The sequence below is a fragment of the Gastrolobium bilobum genome, unplaced genomic scaffold, assembly GCF_033153095.1.
Source record: "Gastrolobium bilobum isolate Gb01-03AN ecotype WA unplaced genomic scaffold, APGP_CSIRO_Gbil_v1 utg2193, whole genome shotgun sequence".
Classification (NCBI taxonomy): domain Eukaryota; kingdom Viridiplantae; phylum Streptophyta; class Magnoliopsida; order Fabales; family Fabaceae; genus Gastrolobium; species Gastrolobium bilobum.
In genome coordinates, this window is record NW_026897609.1 from 148,867 (window position 1) to 166,740 (window position 17,874).

The following is a 17,874-nucleotide window of genomic DNA, read 5'->3' on the forward strand; positions in this document are numbered from 1 at the left end:
TAACTTTGAATAGGACATGGTGCGTATCGCAATCTTTCCAGAATAAGTTCTTTTTTAATTTTTATTTTCGGGAACAAAAATAGATAAGAAACTCGTTTGGTAAAATCAATTGATTTTTTTGTTCTCGGGATGAACCGATTTAATTTTTATGCTAGGGAGCAGAAAAAAAGAATAAAAAAACTTCTGTTTTTTTGTTCCCGGGCACAAAATGAGAAACACTTGTCTCTTTCAATCACTCTCCACCTCTACCATCATCACCACCACCACCATCATTCCGACACGACCACCACCATCGTCGTAATCACCGCCACCACCACCACCATCATGCCACTCCCACCATCACCACCGCCTCCATCCATATCTACCACCATGTCACCATTACCACCACCACCACCACTATCATCATTGCCATCACCACCATCACCAACCACCACCATCATCATTGTAGCCACTGCCGCCACCGCCACCACTATCGCTACCACTACCACCACTATTACCATCACCACCACCGTCACCAACCACCATTACCATCGCCATAGCCACTGTTGTCACCACTACCACCATGTCATCACTGCCACTACCAACCACCACCATCAATGTCGCATCCACTGTCGTCACCACCATCACCACGTCATCGCCACCGCCATCACCATCGTCGTAGCCATTGCCGTCACCTCCACCACCATTGCCACCACTACCACTGCCGCGACCATCACGACTATGCAACCACCATCAACACCATTACCACCACCACCACCACCACACCACCTCCGCCGCTGCCACCATCATTATATAAAAAGAAAAGTGATGATCCAAATTTTTTTTATGTTTAATAAGAATTATTTTTTATTATATTATTTGTTGTGTTATCAAACGCAATTCTTATTCTTGGAATAAAAATAGAACATGTTATCAAACACTTTTTTTTCTTCTTAAAAACTGTTCCAAGACATAGAAATAGAAAAGAATTGTTTATTTTCATAAATAGTGCCAAGGAACAGAATGATTGACATTCCCATCCTTAGTGAGAGGATATAATTGGTTTTTAACCATACCATATTATTAAAATCGATTCAGTTATAGGGAAAAAAATTTGGTGCTCCAGGCCTTATGTGGTCCTTCTATTCAGTAAGTGATACTTGTACAAAAGTTTATTTTTTATTTCTCTTCTCTCCTCTCTCTTTAATAGTTGTCTCATTCTAATAGGTTTGGATCACTGAATTAATGGTGGTCCAGGACCATCAAAATTCTTATCCAGTTATAGACTCAATCAAGATATTAAATTATTGATTCAATCAGTTGAATCGAAAGAATAGATCTCGTGAAATTTTAACATGATATTCATTCCCATATAAAATATATAATAAAAGTTATAACATAATTAATAAAGTGCTATGGTTTAGTGGTTGATGATTTAATCATTTATCGAATATTTTGCATCAAAATTCTAAAAATTATACTGATTAAATCTGATTTCATACCCTTCAACTGCACAACCAATCCCTTAATTGAACCGAATCAATGAGGTCCAAATGTGATCTGTTGGCCGGTCCAATTTTAACCATACTGGTTTTCAACACCTATTACTAAAATAATCGTGCTTTATATCATGCCATTACGGAATCTCAAAATCCTATACGTGTAGCATTGAATGCCTATATTAATTCAGTAAAGTCAACTCATCAACTTTTTTTTGACAAATTCGCTGCTATAAAAATTTAAATCGAATAAATACGTATAAGAAGAAAAATAAGATTTGAAATCCCAAATTTAATGTCTATCCTAAGTCCAATCGCCCTTGATTCAAAGGTTCGTGCTCCATAGTCCCAAATCCCAATGCCTTACTTACGCGTTCCGCCTCTCCATGAATATCTGTAGCCTCATCATCTACTCATAAATATATTTTTTTCTGTTTTCTGTTTTGTTTTTTTATCTGTTTAATTGTTGCATTTACAACAGCATCCTTATCCAGAAAATCACAAATATTTTTCAAATTGAAAATTTATTATAAAAAACCTGCGAATTATTTTATAACTAATCTACATCTAAACATATTAAATTAGAATATAATATTAACTTATATTTTTAATTTATTATTTTAAATGATGACAGATTCATTTTAAATTTGTTTTTATTAAATTAATTATATAATTTTAATGTAAAATATTTTCTTAAAAAACTTTAATTTACTTTTTAAATTTTATTCAAATTTAAAAATACCCTGCAATGCATGAAATATATGTTAATATGAATCGAATTTTGTATGTTTTAATAAAATATTGTTTTATTTCACCTTATAGGTTCTTCATGATTGATCAGTCCGTTGAATAAATAAATAAATAAATAAATAAAATTTAGAAAGGGGTTATTCTTAATGCAATGAAATGATTGATACACTTGCACACCAATCTTCAAATTTAGGTTTGTTTTACAAGAAGTTCATGTCAATTGCTTATACATTAATAAATTAAATTTCTTCAATTAATTCAAGAGTTAATTAGCTAATAGCTAACCACTCATGTTCATTGTGTTAATAATATAAAAAAATTTAAGTAAGTAATTTTTCCAAGTATACAATACTAATATAAAAGGTATGCGATCTTAAAATTGTTTAAGAAAATAATTAATCTCAATTAAGTTAAAAGTTGACCTAAAGTATCGACACATTAGTATTAGGAGAATGTTATATTTATAAATTTTTTGTTTACAAATTATACTAACTGGTAAGACAGTATTGAGTGAAGTTTGTTCGGCAAGACATAATATAATTTATAAATTTGTAAAAATTTTTTTGTCAATATAACCCTTCTCTTATTAGTATTATTATTGTGAAGAATCTTAGTTCATATGTCAGTCACATGTCACCTGTATAGATTCTAATTTTTCTCTCTCTTAAATATGATTTTTCATCTATGAGATTCCACGAGAGCAATGCCACTTGTAGTTTCATAAATCTCAACAAGAAATAAAAAACACAGAAAAACATTTTAAAATATTTTATTTTAATTATAAAAAAATAAAGTCCGACCCGACGAAACTGATGAGAATTGGCTTAGTAAAGCACGCCGTACGAAACGGCTTGGAAACACCGTCATGCCATTTTTAGTAACCGATTCTCTGGTTACTTATTTCCAACGAGTTAACTTTTGAGTTGTGCATTTCTTTCCTTTTATAGAAACCTACTGTTCCACTTTATTTAAACTATCATTGTGTCCACTTCAGAGCTGCCCCCTTGTTTCGTAGAATTTTATGGACAAAGATTTTTTCATGTTCGGGGATTTTGAGGTCGGTGATTGATTCGTTAGCTGTCCTAACTAATAAAGTCATTTCTAGGTTTCATATATTGGCAATTCTCAATTTTCTTTGTAAATTTTCAAGCTATTCTTTTTTCTTTTTCTTTTTTCCTTTTTGTTAACTGTTCACGTAAAAACTATTTGCCAATCGTTGACAAGCTTCACAAATTCTCTACCCTTTTTTATCTTATGCCTTTTCCCTGTACTTCCTTTGGAGTTTAGATGCTCAACATTCAGGTTTTTGGGAACCCTAGTTTCCTTGTTTTTGAGTTAAATTTTTTAGCTTTTTAGTGGCTTCTTGTTTACGTCACATGTTATCAATTGTGCCTTTTGTGAGATTGAAACTCTCTCTTTGGGGCTTTGATGCATAGCTTTGAAGTATGGGAACTGCAGGGTTTAAGTTGTTATTGCTGAATTCTGATCCTCTCTAGCTTCAGAGACAGCATTTAAAGTGTGGGAGTGGATTTTTTTTAGTGGTGAAGATGGTTGAAAATGAGTTAGAAAGATGAATGTTAGCTTAATATTTAATATGTAGAGGACTTTAAATCTGCTCAACGGCAGTGCTCAGTGTAATTACCAAATTCTAAATATTCATATTAGAATCCTATTTTTGTTTTCCTGGAAAAGTTCCCCCTTGCAAGTTTCTATTAGGCAGGAGCAAGTTTAACGTGAGCAATGTTTTTCCTATGCAGCTTAAGTTTTCGCTTGAGGAGTTCTGATTATTATTATTATTTTTAAATTTTAGCTGAGTTGTGATTTAATGACCTGTGTTCTGCTAAGCATGTGCTTCCACAGTGCTAAGCTTACATGCTTATATCCGCAGAATTTTTCAAAAATTGTTTTGCTAATTCTTGATTTTGGAAATTTTGTTTTTGGGGTTATGCTTATGTTAGTTTGCTTGATGATGAAGGTAGCTGATTTGAGTATGCAAATTCACAGGCTTCAAGAATAATGGTAAACAGGGAAGCAACGTCCTGTGCAAATTTTTACACAGACTCAGAGAGGAACACTAAAATTGGTTAAATTTCAATCAATTTTGATCTCCAACCTAAGTATGGAATACCCTTTTCCCCCTAAGGGAAGAGGAATTGAGCTTTGGGAATCACCTAGAGCTCAGTTGGAAGGATCAACATCATTAGATGGTAGAATGAGCAATTCAATGTCAGAGGATTTGCCTAACAGCTTCTCCGAGCTCATGAACTTTGATACTTATGCTGGTTTGTGCAATAGCCCATCCATGACTGATCAACTTTTGGCTAATGGGCTTCCATCATTTGCCTCACTACCATATCCATCGCCTGGTGAATTCAATCCGGTGGAACAAAACAGTGAGCAATTCTTTATGAATGGAGTTGGTGGAAATTACAATGATAGGGAAAGCTCCCCCACGTATGGAGAGAAGTTAGTGTTTCAGCAAATGGACACCCTACTTGGTTTCTTAGATGACACAAATGATGCAAATAACTTAAATTATAAGCAAAAAATTCATGGCCCTTCTCAACATCTTAATACCTTTGATATGGGCAATCACATAATTTCTAGGCCACCTGGTTTGTCACTTGATGAGAGAATGCTTAAGGCTTTGTCTTTCTTTAAGGAATCAGCTGGTGGTGGAATATTGGCACAAGTTTGGGTTCCCATACAACATGGTGATCAATTTGTCTTAAGCACGAGCGAGCAACCTTATTTGCTAGACCAATTGCTTGCAGGGTATCGTGAAGTGTCAAGGACATTTACATTTTCTGCAGGAGGAAATTCACGTAGTTTCCCAGGACTTCCTGGTCGTGTGTTTATCTCCAAAGTTCCTGAGTGGACTTCCAATGTTGGTTATTACAGTAAGAGTGAGTACTTGAGGGTTGAGCATGCAATTCATCATGAGGTTCGTGGATCAATTGCTTTTCCCATATTCGATCTGCACTCTGAAGTGCCATGCTGTGCTGTACTGGAACTAGTCACTAAAAAGGAAAAGCCTGATTTTGACAGAGAATTGGAAGTTGTTTGCCGTGCACTCCAGGTAGGTTTTTCTTTTGCTATTCCCAACATAACTTCCCTTTCTGCACTTTGCCTGTCTCACTGCTTCTCACTGTACAGTTCAGAATTTGTCTTATCCTCAATTTATTGATCTTCTATTATAAGAATATATCTGGAAGTGTGTTGCCTTGATTTGAGAAGGATTGAAGGAATTTGGGCAAAGATTTAGCCCACAACAACACACAAATATATTTGGAAATTTGTTTGGCAGATATTTGTTACACTATTTGGGACTTATTATTGTTCTCACATCACCATTCGGGACTTGGATGTCTCAATACAAAGTTATCATGGTGAACTTTCTAGTTTGCCTGACAAAGTATCTTGTATGTTCATTGGTCCATACTCAAGATATTTGATGTTGTTCTCACATCATGATTGAGGAGCATTTTGGCATGCAGTAGTAATTTCTATTGTTGTGTATGGTGTATTCATGTTTCCTGTGGTCCCATTAGGGATCATTGCCAAAATTGGTAAAAGAAAACAGCAATATTCATTGCTATAATAGGGCACATACTTGAGTATTTGAGTCATTTCAAAATGCATCTTGTATTCATTTGATTGAGAAACAACTTTGACTTTTGCCAAGATCTTTCAAAGACCATCATGCATCTCAGCCAATTCAGTTATAGCTGTGCACTCTTTAGTTGCTTAGAAAAAGTAACCTCTTTTTTATGTTTTATGAGTTTGCACATTATATTACAATTGAAGGTAGTAATGATATATGTATTTATCATGACTTTCTGCAGCTTGTAAATTTAAGGACTACTTTGCCTCTTCGATTGCTTCCCGAGGTATTTGCTTAAACCTTATTTTTTTTCCTATTGATTTTTCCTCACCATAGTGAAAGGCAGGAAAAAAGCAAGCTAAAAATCTTGAAATGAGTTTTGGGGAAGGGGGGTTGAGATGTGGTTTTATCTGGATTTTTGCACTTCTTACAATATATATCTTCTTTTTCTGCAGTGTCTTTCAAATAACAAAAGAGCTGCTTTAACAGAGATAGTTGATGTGTTACGATCTGTATGTCATGCACATAGATTGCCCCTGGCACTGACATGGATTCCCTGTTATTACACTGAGGACACAGGAGGTGGAGCAACAAATATTCGAATTAAAGAGGGTCAATCAAGTTCTGGTGAAAAAAGCATATTGTGCATCGAGGAATCAGCTTGCTATATAACTGATAGAGCGATGGAAGGATTTGTTCATGCATGCATTGAACATCAACTTGAGGAAGGGAAAGGTTTAGCCGGGAAAGCTCTTCAATCCAATCATCCTTTCTTCTTTCCTGATGTGAAGGCGTATGATATTTGTGAATATCCACTTGTCCATCATGCACGCAAGTATAATTTGAATGCTGCGGTTGCAATTAAGCTAAGGAGCACCTACACTAATGATGATGATTACATATTGGAATTCTTTCTGCCTGTCAGTATGAGAGGGAGTTCAGAGCAACAACTTTTATTGGACAACCTCTCAAGTACCATGCAGAGAATTTGTAGGAGTTTGAGGACAGTTTCAGAAACTGAAGTACCTGGAATAGAATGCTCACAAGCGGGGTTTGAAAAGGAAAATGTTAACCATGATTCTATCCGGAAGACGCCATTGAAGGCATCGAACCTGAGAAACAATGGAATTGAGCCTTCTCGTACCCAGGTGCATCTGCTATTCTTTGACCCTGAGGAATGAATTTTATTATCTTGCAAACATTGTGGTAGCATGTTCTTGTTAATGTTTAAGTTTGTGAATTACTTTCCTCCTTAAATGAATCACTAATGTTGTAATAGTTCCACATCTTTTCCTATTCTTTACCGTGTAATGTTCACTGTATATCATTGTAATTATTGTAAATATTCTGTTTCCAGTTGATAAATCATTATTCTAGGCAAATAATTTAGTTAGATTTATATAATAGATTGAACCCATATATAGTATTATTCAGAAAAATAATATTCAGTATGTGATAAGCTTTTTTAAGTTCATAGTATTCATATATTTCTGGTAATTATTTACTTAACCAAGAAGAATTTCCTAATGACACAATAAACATTGTTAAGATATTGTAGTGTTAACCATTGTTAAGGAGTTGTCGCTCTCTCTGAGGAAGGATTTGTTATAAGTGAATGTGAATAATGGGGTAGGACAGGGAAACAAAAATACTGAATTCCCATCACACTTGGTGTATGTTATAAAGGAGTATACTAATGTGGCAAAAACTCAAATATAATTTATGCATCATCTTTGTAAATTATTTATGGTGCAACAATTTTTATGTTTCCTGAAATTGAGCTTTAACAATTGTAGGATTTTGTCCTGTAGGAAAGAAATGGATCAAGAAGACAGGTGAAAAAGAGAAGCACATCAGAGAGGAATGTTAGCTTGAGTGTTCTCCAACAGTACTTTTCTGGTAGTCTGAAGGATGCTGCAAAAAGCATTGGTGGTTAGACTCCAACGTTATTTGTGCTAATTTCTGTATATTAAATGACATGGTTTATATATTTTGGGTTATGATGGCAGATGTTAGTTGGTATGAGATACTGCATTTTTACTATCATTTGAACTGTATACCATTAAGGATTTCATTTTTCTTCTCTAGTTATTACTTAGTTGGGAAAACAATGAATGCAATTCAATGAGTATTTTATGATGGAACTCTTTAAATGCTGCTGATTGCATGTTACACCTTTGTATTAAGCAGCACTGAATTGTCAAAATTATATTGAAAGAAACATGAGAGGGGTTTTCAAAGTGAGATTTGCGGTATGCTAGTTTTAAAGCTAAGTGTAGTTCAATAACATCCTTATTGAGAACAATTTAAATTGATAACATTTATTACAACGGTTGAATCTTAAACAAAGAGTCCCTGCCCTTTCATTGTGCAAAGAAGATGTTCAACATTTCTCAAAAGGTAATTCTGGTTAATTGAATCAAGTTTGTTCTTAACATAAATTTCTTCTTTGAGCAGTTTGCCCAACAACTCTGAAAAGGATATGCAGGCAACATGGAATTTCAAGATGGCCATCCCGCAAGATTAATAAAGTGAATCATTCATTGAAGAAAATTCAGACTGTGCTTGACTCTGTCCATGGAGTGGAAGGAGGGTTGAAGTTTGATCCTCGAATGGCGGCGTTCGTGGCAGGAGGTTCAATCATCCAAGAAACTGATGCACATAAAAGTCTTCTCTTCCCTGAAAAGTGTACTATAAAAGACCAAGGGCCTGTTACACAAGATGCAGTCTCAGTACTGCCTGCACCTTGTAGTGACAGTGAGAATTCGACTATTAAGTTGGAGGGAAAATTGAAGAAAACCAATGCCTCTTCAGTTGATTGTAGTGAAGATTCAAAATCAGTGGCAATGGATTGTCCTGAACAAGCTTCTTTGGGTTCTGTTCTTGCAAAAGAAGGTGATAAATGGGTTCTGAACAAGGGTGGTTTGAGTTTAGAAAAATCTAAACGCTTGATGGCTTATGAGATGGACATTGGTGTTGATGGGGATGATGGGGTTGTTGAACTTGAACATCACCACCATACTTCTTCAAGCTTGACAAACTCATCTAATGGCTCTGGTTCAATGATGCATGACTATTATTCGTCAAGTTCTCAGAGCTTTGAGAACCAGAAGCATTCTAAAGTCATATCAACCATTGTGGATAGTGATTCAAAAATTATTGTCAAAGCTACCTATAGAGAAGACACCATTCGTTTCAAGTTTGATCCGTCCGCAGGTTGTTTCAAGCTATATGAAGAAGTTGCAGCAAGATTCAAATTACAAAATGGGTCATTCCAGCTCAAATATCTAGATGATGAAGAAGAGTGGGTGATGTTGGTGAATGATGCGGATTTGCAAGAGTGTATAGATATATTGGATGATATTGGAAAACGTATTGTGAGGTTTCTTGTTCGTGATATGCCTTCCATTGCTCTGGCAACTCATAGCACATCAGATGATGGATGATTTCAATATCACAATTAAAGTCTTGCTTTCACAAGATTTTGTTAATTTTTCACAATCTTTATGAGGGTTCTGAATGTGGAGGAGTTTAAATTTTGTTAGCCACTTATGCCAGTTGCAAAGATTCATTTCTGAGTGGCTTTTTGGAAGATAGAAAGATAACAACGTATATGGGAGCACTTGCATGTTAAATATATAGTTCTTATATGTCAGCATAGCAGCAGCACAGAATTTTAGTAGTAGTTAGGACCGAGGTAAATAGCTCTGCAGTGCTGTAAGCTCAGTTTGTAATTTTATAGATATCTCATGAGATAATGTAACTAGTAAATGATTATAAATATATATAAAAAGACAAAATGATTTCTGTACTTACAGCAAACAAGGATACACGTCCGAATCCTAGGATACGATAACGGATCCTGAGTTTTTTTTTTTGTTTTTAAAAAAGCCGTGGGACCCACTTTTCTGTGTCAGCTGTAGATAACACTATCTACGGCTGCTGCAGAAATGTTAAGCCCATATAAAAAACATGTTATAAACTTTGTGCAATGTATAAGATCTAGTGGAGGATGAGATTGACTATCTGGGTCTATGCTGATTCTACGACCCAAATTTATAAGTACAATTTTTTGTATTTTTTTTAAAATAGACGTATCTTTTACGAGAGTAATCTTATTCAACCGGGAACATCCGTATCATAAAAAAGTAATTCTTCTAAAAAAGATTTTTTATATTCAAAAAAACTTAAACTTAAGAACTGACCGAAATCAAACATGTATCACTTGAAGTAATCCCTTTTAGTTTATAAGTACATTTTCTATAGTTGCACTAAGACTTTTTTCAAAATATAATAAGTATAAAAGAAATTAATTCTTCTAAGAAAATAAATTAAATCTATAGATATGAGAATAAAAAAAATTAGAAGTTATGTTTGATAAAATTGGTGTATTTATTTTTACAAAATAAATCAACTCAGTAAAAAAATTGAATCATCTTTTGTTTCTTGCTTTATGAATAAATTACTTATTAAGGAAAAATGTTTATGTTTTTGCTACGAAATTTTTTTCTCTTTCATATTCACATAAATTTGTCACTCATCTTTATGTGAATGTGACATAATTTTTTTTTAGAGCAAAAATAAAAATATTAAACCCATTTATTAAATACACATTGTAGAATGTGCTATCTTTATTTAAAAATTGGAACTAAGAAAACTTTTCTCTATTTATTACATAGAAAAATTGTAGAATACGTGATATCAATTAATTTTTTTTCCTCAGAAATTCTTCTTTAAATACATAAATACAAAAAAGTTTCTGAACAGGATTGCCTCAGCCCTCAGGATACTTGTGATTTATAAAAAGTAAAAATAAAAAAATTCTTTTCAAAAATGCTCAAAGGTAACGTAATAAATAGTTCTCATATTTATCAATTTTATAATAAATGCTCAAAGGATTGTTAATATAATGAATATTTGATAATTTAGGCGGATAGGGGCAGCAATGAGAAAATTCGTGGCAATGGTGCGTGACGCAGTCAGCACAAAGGTTGTTGTGCTTGGAACGCGCTCCCAAACAGTAACCCAATACGTGTAAAAAAAAAAAAAAAAAAAAAGTAAATACCATTTTTGGTCCTCAACAAATTTTACGATATCCGCTTTAGTCCTTAGCAAATAAAGAGACCCATTGTGGTCCCTAAGAAATTCAAAATGGACCAATTTAGTTGAAATCGTGGTCTCTCACAAATTCAAAAAAGACCCATATTAGTCCCTAAAAAGGCTAAAATGGATCCATTTTGAATTTCTTAGAGACCACGATGGGCCTTTTTATTTGTTAGGGACTAAAGCGGACATCGTAAAATTTGCTAAGGACCAAAAGGGATATTTACTCTTTAAAAAAAAAGAACGGTGCATTTAGAACACTATTAATAAAATCGGACCGACCCGACCGGGTCGACCCGGAAATCGATAAATCAGTCATATAACCGGTCCGGTTGAAGCAATGGACCCACCATGCATCAAAATCGATGCGACCCGATCTGATCCGGCCGGTTTTCATGAAAATCGGTGACCCGTTCGGTTAAGCGATGACCCAGCCCGGTCCCAAAAAAAAAATCCAAATTTTTTTTCAAAAAAAATCATAATGGACCTATTTGAATATTTTTTTTTGTTTATTGACTTACATAAGTTATGTACCTACAACACTAATATTATTTCAATTATGTACTATGCAGAAAATTTTGATTTGATTTATAGTTAGAGATGTCATTTTCTGAATCTAAAGTCCTGTATCACGATCATTATATATTTGCTTGATACTTTAAGGCTTGTTTGGTGGACAGGATAGGATAAGGGTATGATATGATATGGGGCTGATAAGGGTAGGATATGATATGAGGCTGATAAACCTATATCATATCCTGTGTTTGATGAGCACCTGATTAGGAATATGATAAGATTATGTAAAAAGAGAAAGAAAAATAAAAAATAAAATATAATGCAATAAATACAAATATATTGGGTAGAGTGAGGATATTGGGTAACGTGAGGATATATTGTATATTAAATATTGCTATCCTATTGAATCCTAACCCAGCTCCCCCCATAGGATAAGAAATCATGTATTGGATAGGATAAAATGAAGCAATAGGATAAACTAATCATATCCTATTGACCCACCAAACAAGAGATAAAAGTAGGATATGATAAGTTATCCTATCCTATCTTCCTTGTCAGGTGCTCCAAACAGGCCCTTATTGGATAATAATATGTGATTTATTATTTTTTATATTAAAATATTTGAAATATTTATTTTTTTGAATATTTGATTATGTTTATAATTTTTTAATATAAATTATAAAATTACATATAATTACTGGATCATGCGATTAAATCAGTGATCTACTGATTGAACCAATGACCGAGTACATCGACCGAACCGGCCGCTTTTAATAATATTGGTTTAGAATGTTGAATGGTGTTGGGGCCCACTTTGGAGGTGCTTCCAAATAGCCACGTCATCAATGACCGGATCGATTTTAACAATATTGGTTTAAAATGTTGAATGGTGTTGGGGCCCACTCTGGAGGTGCTGCCAAATAGCCACCTCCTTCTCCTTGTAAGGCCAAAACAAAACAATGATAGCAAAAATCGCTTAGCTATATACAAAAAAATAAAATAAAATAAAAATCGCTTAGCTGCTTCAGAGAGAGAGAGAGAGAGAGAGAGGAAGAAGAGGTTGTATTGAATTGTATGGTATTTCCCTGCAATTCCCATGGATCCCAAGCGCCAACCATCAGGTTCGTTCTCCTTTAATTTTTAATCCTGGTTTCGCCTTCCAGATTTATTTAATTAGCCATGACTATAGATTATACAATTTATATTATTCACCGCTAATTTTTCCGTTAGGGTTTGCATTTCGTCTCCTTATCGATAAATTATTATCGGAGCCCTAAATACCTAGGCATCCGACATCCTTAACAATCAATTTGACTTGTTATTTTCGCTCCTGCTCGTCACGTCGATCTGTGTCTTATTGTCGTGAACATCATTCACGAATTGTATATTTGTTTTTCTTTATGAATAAGTTTAGTTTTTGTTCGCCTCAGAGTTGAATCATGTTTGAATTATATTCTTATTTTTTTTTTCTGAAGATCGTTAGTTTTGGAGGGTTCATTTATGGGAGAGGTGTTTGTCATTTTAAATGACATAAAATTATCTGATTTTAAGAGAGAGATAGATACAGAAATTTTTTTTTATTTAAATTTTAAATTGAAAAAAAAAATCACCAATAAAATGACACAACTTATGTCATTTAAAATGACAAACACCAAGCCCTTCATTTATTTATTTATTAAAAAAAAAAAAATGTCACCCAATTGGAAACCTTTATAGTCAAACACAGATTCTTGCCATGAAACAGCATAACTTCACTTCTACACACACCTTATGAAAACTCTCCTATTCGGTGGGGAGTGTAGTCTCTTGTTTCTTTCATACCTGATATGATAAATCAAGGCCTTCCAGGCCATGGTAAGAAGCACGCGGTGTATGATGCTAGAACCTTTACAAATTACACTTCATTATCCTAAATTTTACCCAACATTTTCATTGTGTAAATAAATTTGTGTTGCAGCAAATAGACCTCCAACAAAACCTTGGGAACAAGCGGGTTCCTCATCTGGCCCAGCTCCTTTTAAACCCCCATCAGCTGGCGCCACAAGTGCTGTAGTTGAGGCTTCGGGGACTGCAAAACCTGGGGATATTGTTTCTAGTACTGATAGGAATGCAGCAACTATCAACAGGAATGCTCTTGGGAGGCCTGTTCCCACAAGGCCATGGGAACAGAATTATGGAAATAACAGCTATGGAGGTGTTTGTTTATTGTTTTTTTTTGCTTTTAGAAACAAAACAAAAAAACTGTCATGTTGTAGCCTTTTTATCGTTTAAAGTTTTTTCCCTTGTTTTCCTATTTTGATGAATCTATTTTTTTTTCTCTTATAATCTGCAGGATATGGTTCTACACTGAATAATTATAATTCTGGATATGGATCTGGAATGTATGGATCTTCTTATGGTGGAATGGGAGGGTCATATGGTGGTGGAATGTATGGTAACAATATGTACAGGGGAGGAGGATATGGTGGTGGCCTTTATGGGTCATCTGGGATGTACGGGGGTGGAATGTATAACAGTGGCATTGGGGGTCCAATGGGTGGTTATGGCATGGGTGGTGGTGGTCCTTATGGAGATCAAGATCCCAATAATCCATATGGTGCCCCTCCATCCCCGCCAGGATTTTGGATTTCTGCTCTACGTGTGGTGAGCCATATGATACTTTGGCTAATTTAGTTTTCTTCCGTAGGGATGATTGATGAACGTGTACTATGGAATTTTTTTCTCCCATGTTGGTTTACTGGATTGTTAATTCACATAGTTGTTTACAACTGACTACTTATTTCATATTTGTGATGGTTTGAGATCAAATTATCTTTCTTTTTCTGATTAAACTTTACTTAGTACAATTTATTTTGTTTTGCATGTTACTGTGCGAAAAGAATTTGATTCGCATGTTTCAGTCATAGTATTAGTTAAGAGTGCCTGTGAGCCATGTGAGACAAAATGCAACAGTAACGGGGATAATGTCAATCTTTTTAGTCGGGGATAATAGTTCTGTTATGAGACATCTTGTACTTAGAAGTACCTGGGTATGAAAGCAGCATAGGAAAATGGATTTTGTATATAAGTACATTTTTGTGTTCTCTATTTAATCTCATCATATTCTACTGTTGCCTCTCTCCTCTCTTTTTTTCCCTTTGGATTCTTTTAATATGAATATGATTTTTTTTTATCTGTTGTTCAAAACTTTGCATATGTTGAACTCATTTCCCTTTCATGACAGATGCAAGGCGTGGTTAACTTTTTTGGCCGGATAGCAATACTCATTGATCAGAACACACAGGCCTTCCATATGTTCATGACTGCACTTCTCCAGGTTTCGTGTTCATCATTCTCTTTCCATTTTATGTTATTTTTTTTATTTGCTAATTGCATACCCAGCTCCTACAGCTGCTTGAAGATTGATATTAATTATTAAAGTGAAAAATGAAATCGTATATGCTCTGTCTGTGTGTTTTAATTGCTGTGAAATTTTTGCTTTGCGGAGGATCACTTATACAATATTAGGTTTTGGAAGATTTTTCTTTTTTCTTTTGGATATCCTTTTGTTGTTTGGGTATTTGAAAGTTGTCTAAAAGGTTCTCTGTGAATTTGTTCTCCTTTGGATATTGTTAGAAAAAATCATTTTTGGCGTCAAATCATGGAAAAGGGTATAGAAGTGTTTGTCTTTAAATACAACATTTAAGGTGTAGTTTGGTCATGTATTAGGAATGATAGTATATTCTGGCAAAACCAAAAGCAAGTTCCTACCTGCTATTGAAAAACACACAATTCATAAAAAGTTACCAAACAATCTAATTAAAGCACACACTGATTCATGAATGTGTTATTTCACAGGAATGGACTCTGTGTACCTTTTGTGATATTTATTTTAATATAGCAGTTAGCTATTAAACTTTCATTATTTTCTTTGCACGATTTGCCAGATCTAGGAAGTGTTAAGAATATATTTTAATTTTAGATGATTACTTGGTCTCTGTTGCAGCTGTTTGATCGCTCTGGATTATTATATGGAGAGCTGGCTAGATTTGCGCTACGGTTGCTTGGGATTAGAACTAAGTCCAAGAAGGTTAACCCGCCAGGTCCAAATGGACATCCACTGCCTGGACCACACAATTCCTCTGAAAATGTAAACTATATTGAGGCAGCAAAGGCTGCTCCAACTGGTTCTTGGGACAATGTTTGGGGAAATGACGCCAAGCAATGATGTGGTCAATTTATTTTGCGCTATTAGAGGGAGTCCAAATATATTCAAAAGAAGAAACAGCAGCATTCCAAATGAAGATACTGAAGCTGCTGAAGTCATGTATATCCAGGATTTTAAGTTCAGTTTGCTGTTTTACTTTGTATGGACTAGTTCTTGATTTTACTGGAAGCGGAATCGTCTGATAATAAGACACCATCCCTACATTATACCATGTCAGAGTTTGCTTTGAATCTGCAGGATGCTGCTGTTTGCTTCGTAGATGTATTATTGTGTATACAGAATGTAATCTTGCATACCTGCTTAACTTTTTCGGGGTCACAAATTGTGTTTCTTTTCGTGTACTATGAACATTTATCAAATTGGATATATGAAGTATGAGTTACATTTTATTTCCATCTTGGGTACTAAGAAAATTGGATTCTGAATTATGCGGGTTACCGATACGTATTTCACTGTAAATGCGTTTTTGGGCCCTTTACCGTGAACTGCAATGGGCTGTAGCAAGGGCTGAAAACCAGTGAACAAAAGAAATGCTCGGAAAAATGCCTAGTTTGTTTGAGCTATTTTTTTATCAAAAATGTTTTAAAATTTTCATGATAATCTAATACGTTTTTTAAAAATTTAAAACTTAAAATAGTTAGTATTTTTTTTTCCAAAAAAATAGAAAAATTATTTCATAAAAATATTATTTTATAAAAATTTATTCAAATACTAATTCACTTAGTCCTTCATATGCAACTAAAACTATATAAATCAACGTTGCATTTTAAAGTTCCAGAATACCAATTTAAAATAGCAGAGTATTTATTGTAATTCTGTCACACTTACTCCTTCATTGAGGAGCAGTTACTTTGAGAAAAAAAAAAAAAAAATTCTCTCCTTCATATAAGCAATTCAGAAAATACTTATTTTTTATTAACTTGGACCACTAAATCATAAATGAGTCTGGATCATATTAAATATTTCCTTAAAATAGGGGTTGAAGGCTCTCCTACGACAGAAAGGACCGTTTCTCTCCGTCACACAGATAAAATGGTGGAGCCCACCTAAATATAAAAGGGTAATATATTTGTTATGCTACTGCAAAACAAAAAACAAAAAAGGATGCATGGTTTTTTATGGTGAGAGCAGGAGACAAATTAAATTTATTGCAACTGCATACTATGATTTCTCTTTAAAATATATGACTATTTAAAAGCCCCACGTCTAATATGCAAACTGAAGATTGCTTAAAGATATCAAATGGGAGTAGTACAGTTGACACATGAAAGCTAAGCAGGTTGAGGTGAGAGCATGTGTTCGAATATCTCTAATACTATCTTTGGGAGGGGTTTAAAGTCTTAATCTTAGACCCGCCCCGAATCGGATTAGTTACAAAGCAATGAACTGATTGGAATATTTCCAAAAAAAAAAATAAAATTGCTTAAAAATATCATGAATACAATATGTGCTTTATTACTCGTTTGGAGATAATTTTTCTTGTGATTTTTGTATCATATTTTTTTTAGTGGTAGGCGACCACCTATTTTCTTTCTATCACATAAGATAACTAATTATCTTATTTGAAAGAAGAGTAATATTTCTCGTATGATATACAACAGAAGATGTGTAATAAAATTGACAATCTTTTACTTGCATTTTGGAGAGGTAATATTTGTAATTTTTTTTTTTATTTGGGTGAGCGGTAATATTTGTAATTTGATAGTCATTACTTTCACTCAACATCAAATTGTAGCGTAAGTACGTAAATTTTTTAATAAAACTAACCGTAATAAAAGATGCATGTCAAACATCTGTCTTTCCTTGACACATGTTAAGGAGGCATTTGGTCGAGGAGAAATTTTTTGAATATTAGAAAAATGTAATTGATAGGGAAATGGTTGAAAAGTGAGTTTAGTAGGAAAATGTAAAAAAAGTTGTTTGGTTAGAAAACATTTTACCGGATAAATTAGGTAAGATTTATAAAGTCTATGTTTAGTTTGAGGTAAAATATAGATGAAGAAATAACTTCAAATTATAAAATAACCCTTGTAGCAAACACTATTGTCTAATAGAAGAGGGTATTTTTGGCATCCACATGTGTTCACTTTCTCCCATTAGCCTAAGCAACTTGAAAATACTATCTTGGAAGAGGTATTTTCAGCAATATTTTTTCCTCCAATTTTTTCATACAAAAGTAGATGGCTAGGCAAAATGGATACATAGCTAAATTTTTT

The 17,874-nt window shown here is 34.0% G+C and overlaps 2 protein-coding genes across 2 annotated transcripts; both read left to right on the top strand.

The window, feature by feature from the left end:
• Positions 1-4,227: 4,227 nt before the first annotated feature.
• On the top strand, positions 4,228-9,544 carry LOC133308534 (protein NLP9-like). Its single transcript, XM_061509162.1, has 5 exons — positions 4,228-5,307; positions 6,074-6,118; positions 6,288-6,980; positions 7,644-7,764; positions 8,290-9,544. The coding sequence occupies exons 1-5, from the start codon at positions 4,348-4,350 to the stop codon at positions 9,276-9,278; spliced, it is 2,808 nt and encodes a 935-aa protein (XP_061365146.1). The 5' UTR covers positions 4,228-4,347; the 3' UTR covers positions 9,279-9,544.
• A 2,866-nt stretch (positions 9,545-12,410) lies between these two features.
• LOC133308522 (peroxisomal membrane protein 13) lies at positions 12,411-16,051 on the top strand. The gene is made up of 5 exons (XM_061509144.1): positions 12,411-12,572; positions 13,409-13,645; positions 13,784-14,094; positions 14,675-14,767; positions 15,437-16,051. The coding sequence occupies exons 1-5, from the start codon at positions 12,548-12,550 to the stop codon at positions 15,656-15,658; spliced, it is 888 nt and encodes a 295-aa protein (XP_061365128.1). The 5' UTR covers positions 12,411-12,547; the 3' UTR covers positions 15,659-16,051.
• The last annotated feature ends 1,823 nt before the right edge of the window (positions 16,052-17,874 follow it).

Coding starts and splice junctions, on each gene's coding strand:
- LOC133308534 (XM_061509162.1), top strand. CDS start 4,348: ATGGAATACCCTTTTCCCCCTAAGGGAAGAGGAATTGAGCTTTGGGAA. Junction 5,308..6,073: donor TTGTTTGCCGTGCACTCCAG/GTAGGTTTTTCT, acceptor GACTTTCTGCAG/CTTGTAAATTTAAGGACTAC. Junction 6,119..6,287: donor CTCTTCGATTGCTTCCCGAG/GTATTTGCTTAA, acceptor CTTTTTCTGCAG/TGTCTTTCAAATAACAAAAG.
- LOC133308522 (XM_061509144.1), top strand. CDS start 12,548: ATGGATCCCAAGCGCCAACCATCAG. Junction 14,095..14,674: donor GGATTTCTGCTCTACGTGTG/GTGAGCCATATG, acceptor CTTTCATGACAG/ATGCAAGGCGTGGTTAACTT. Junction 14,768..15,436: donor TCATGACTGCACTTCTCCAG/GTTTCGTGTTCA, acceptor TCTCTGTTGCAG/CTGTTTGATCGCTCTGGATT.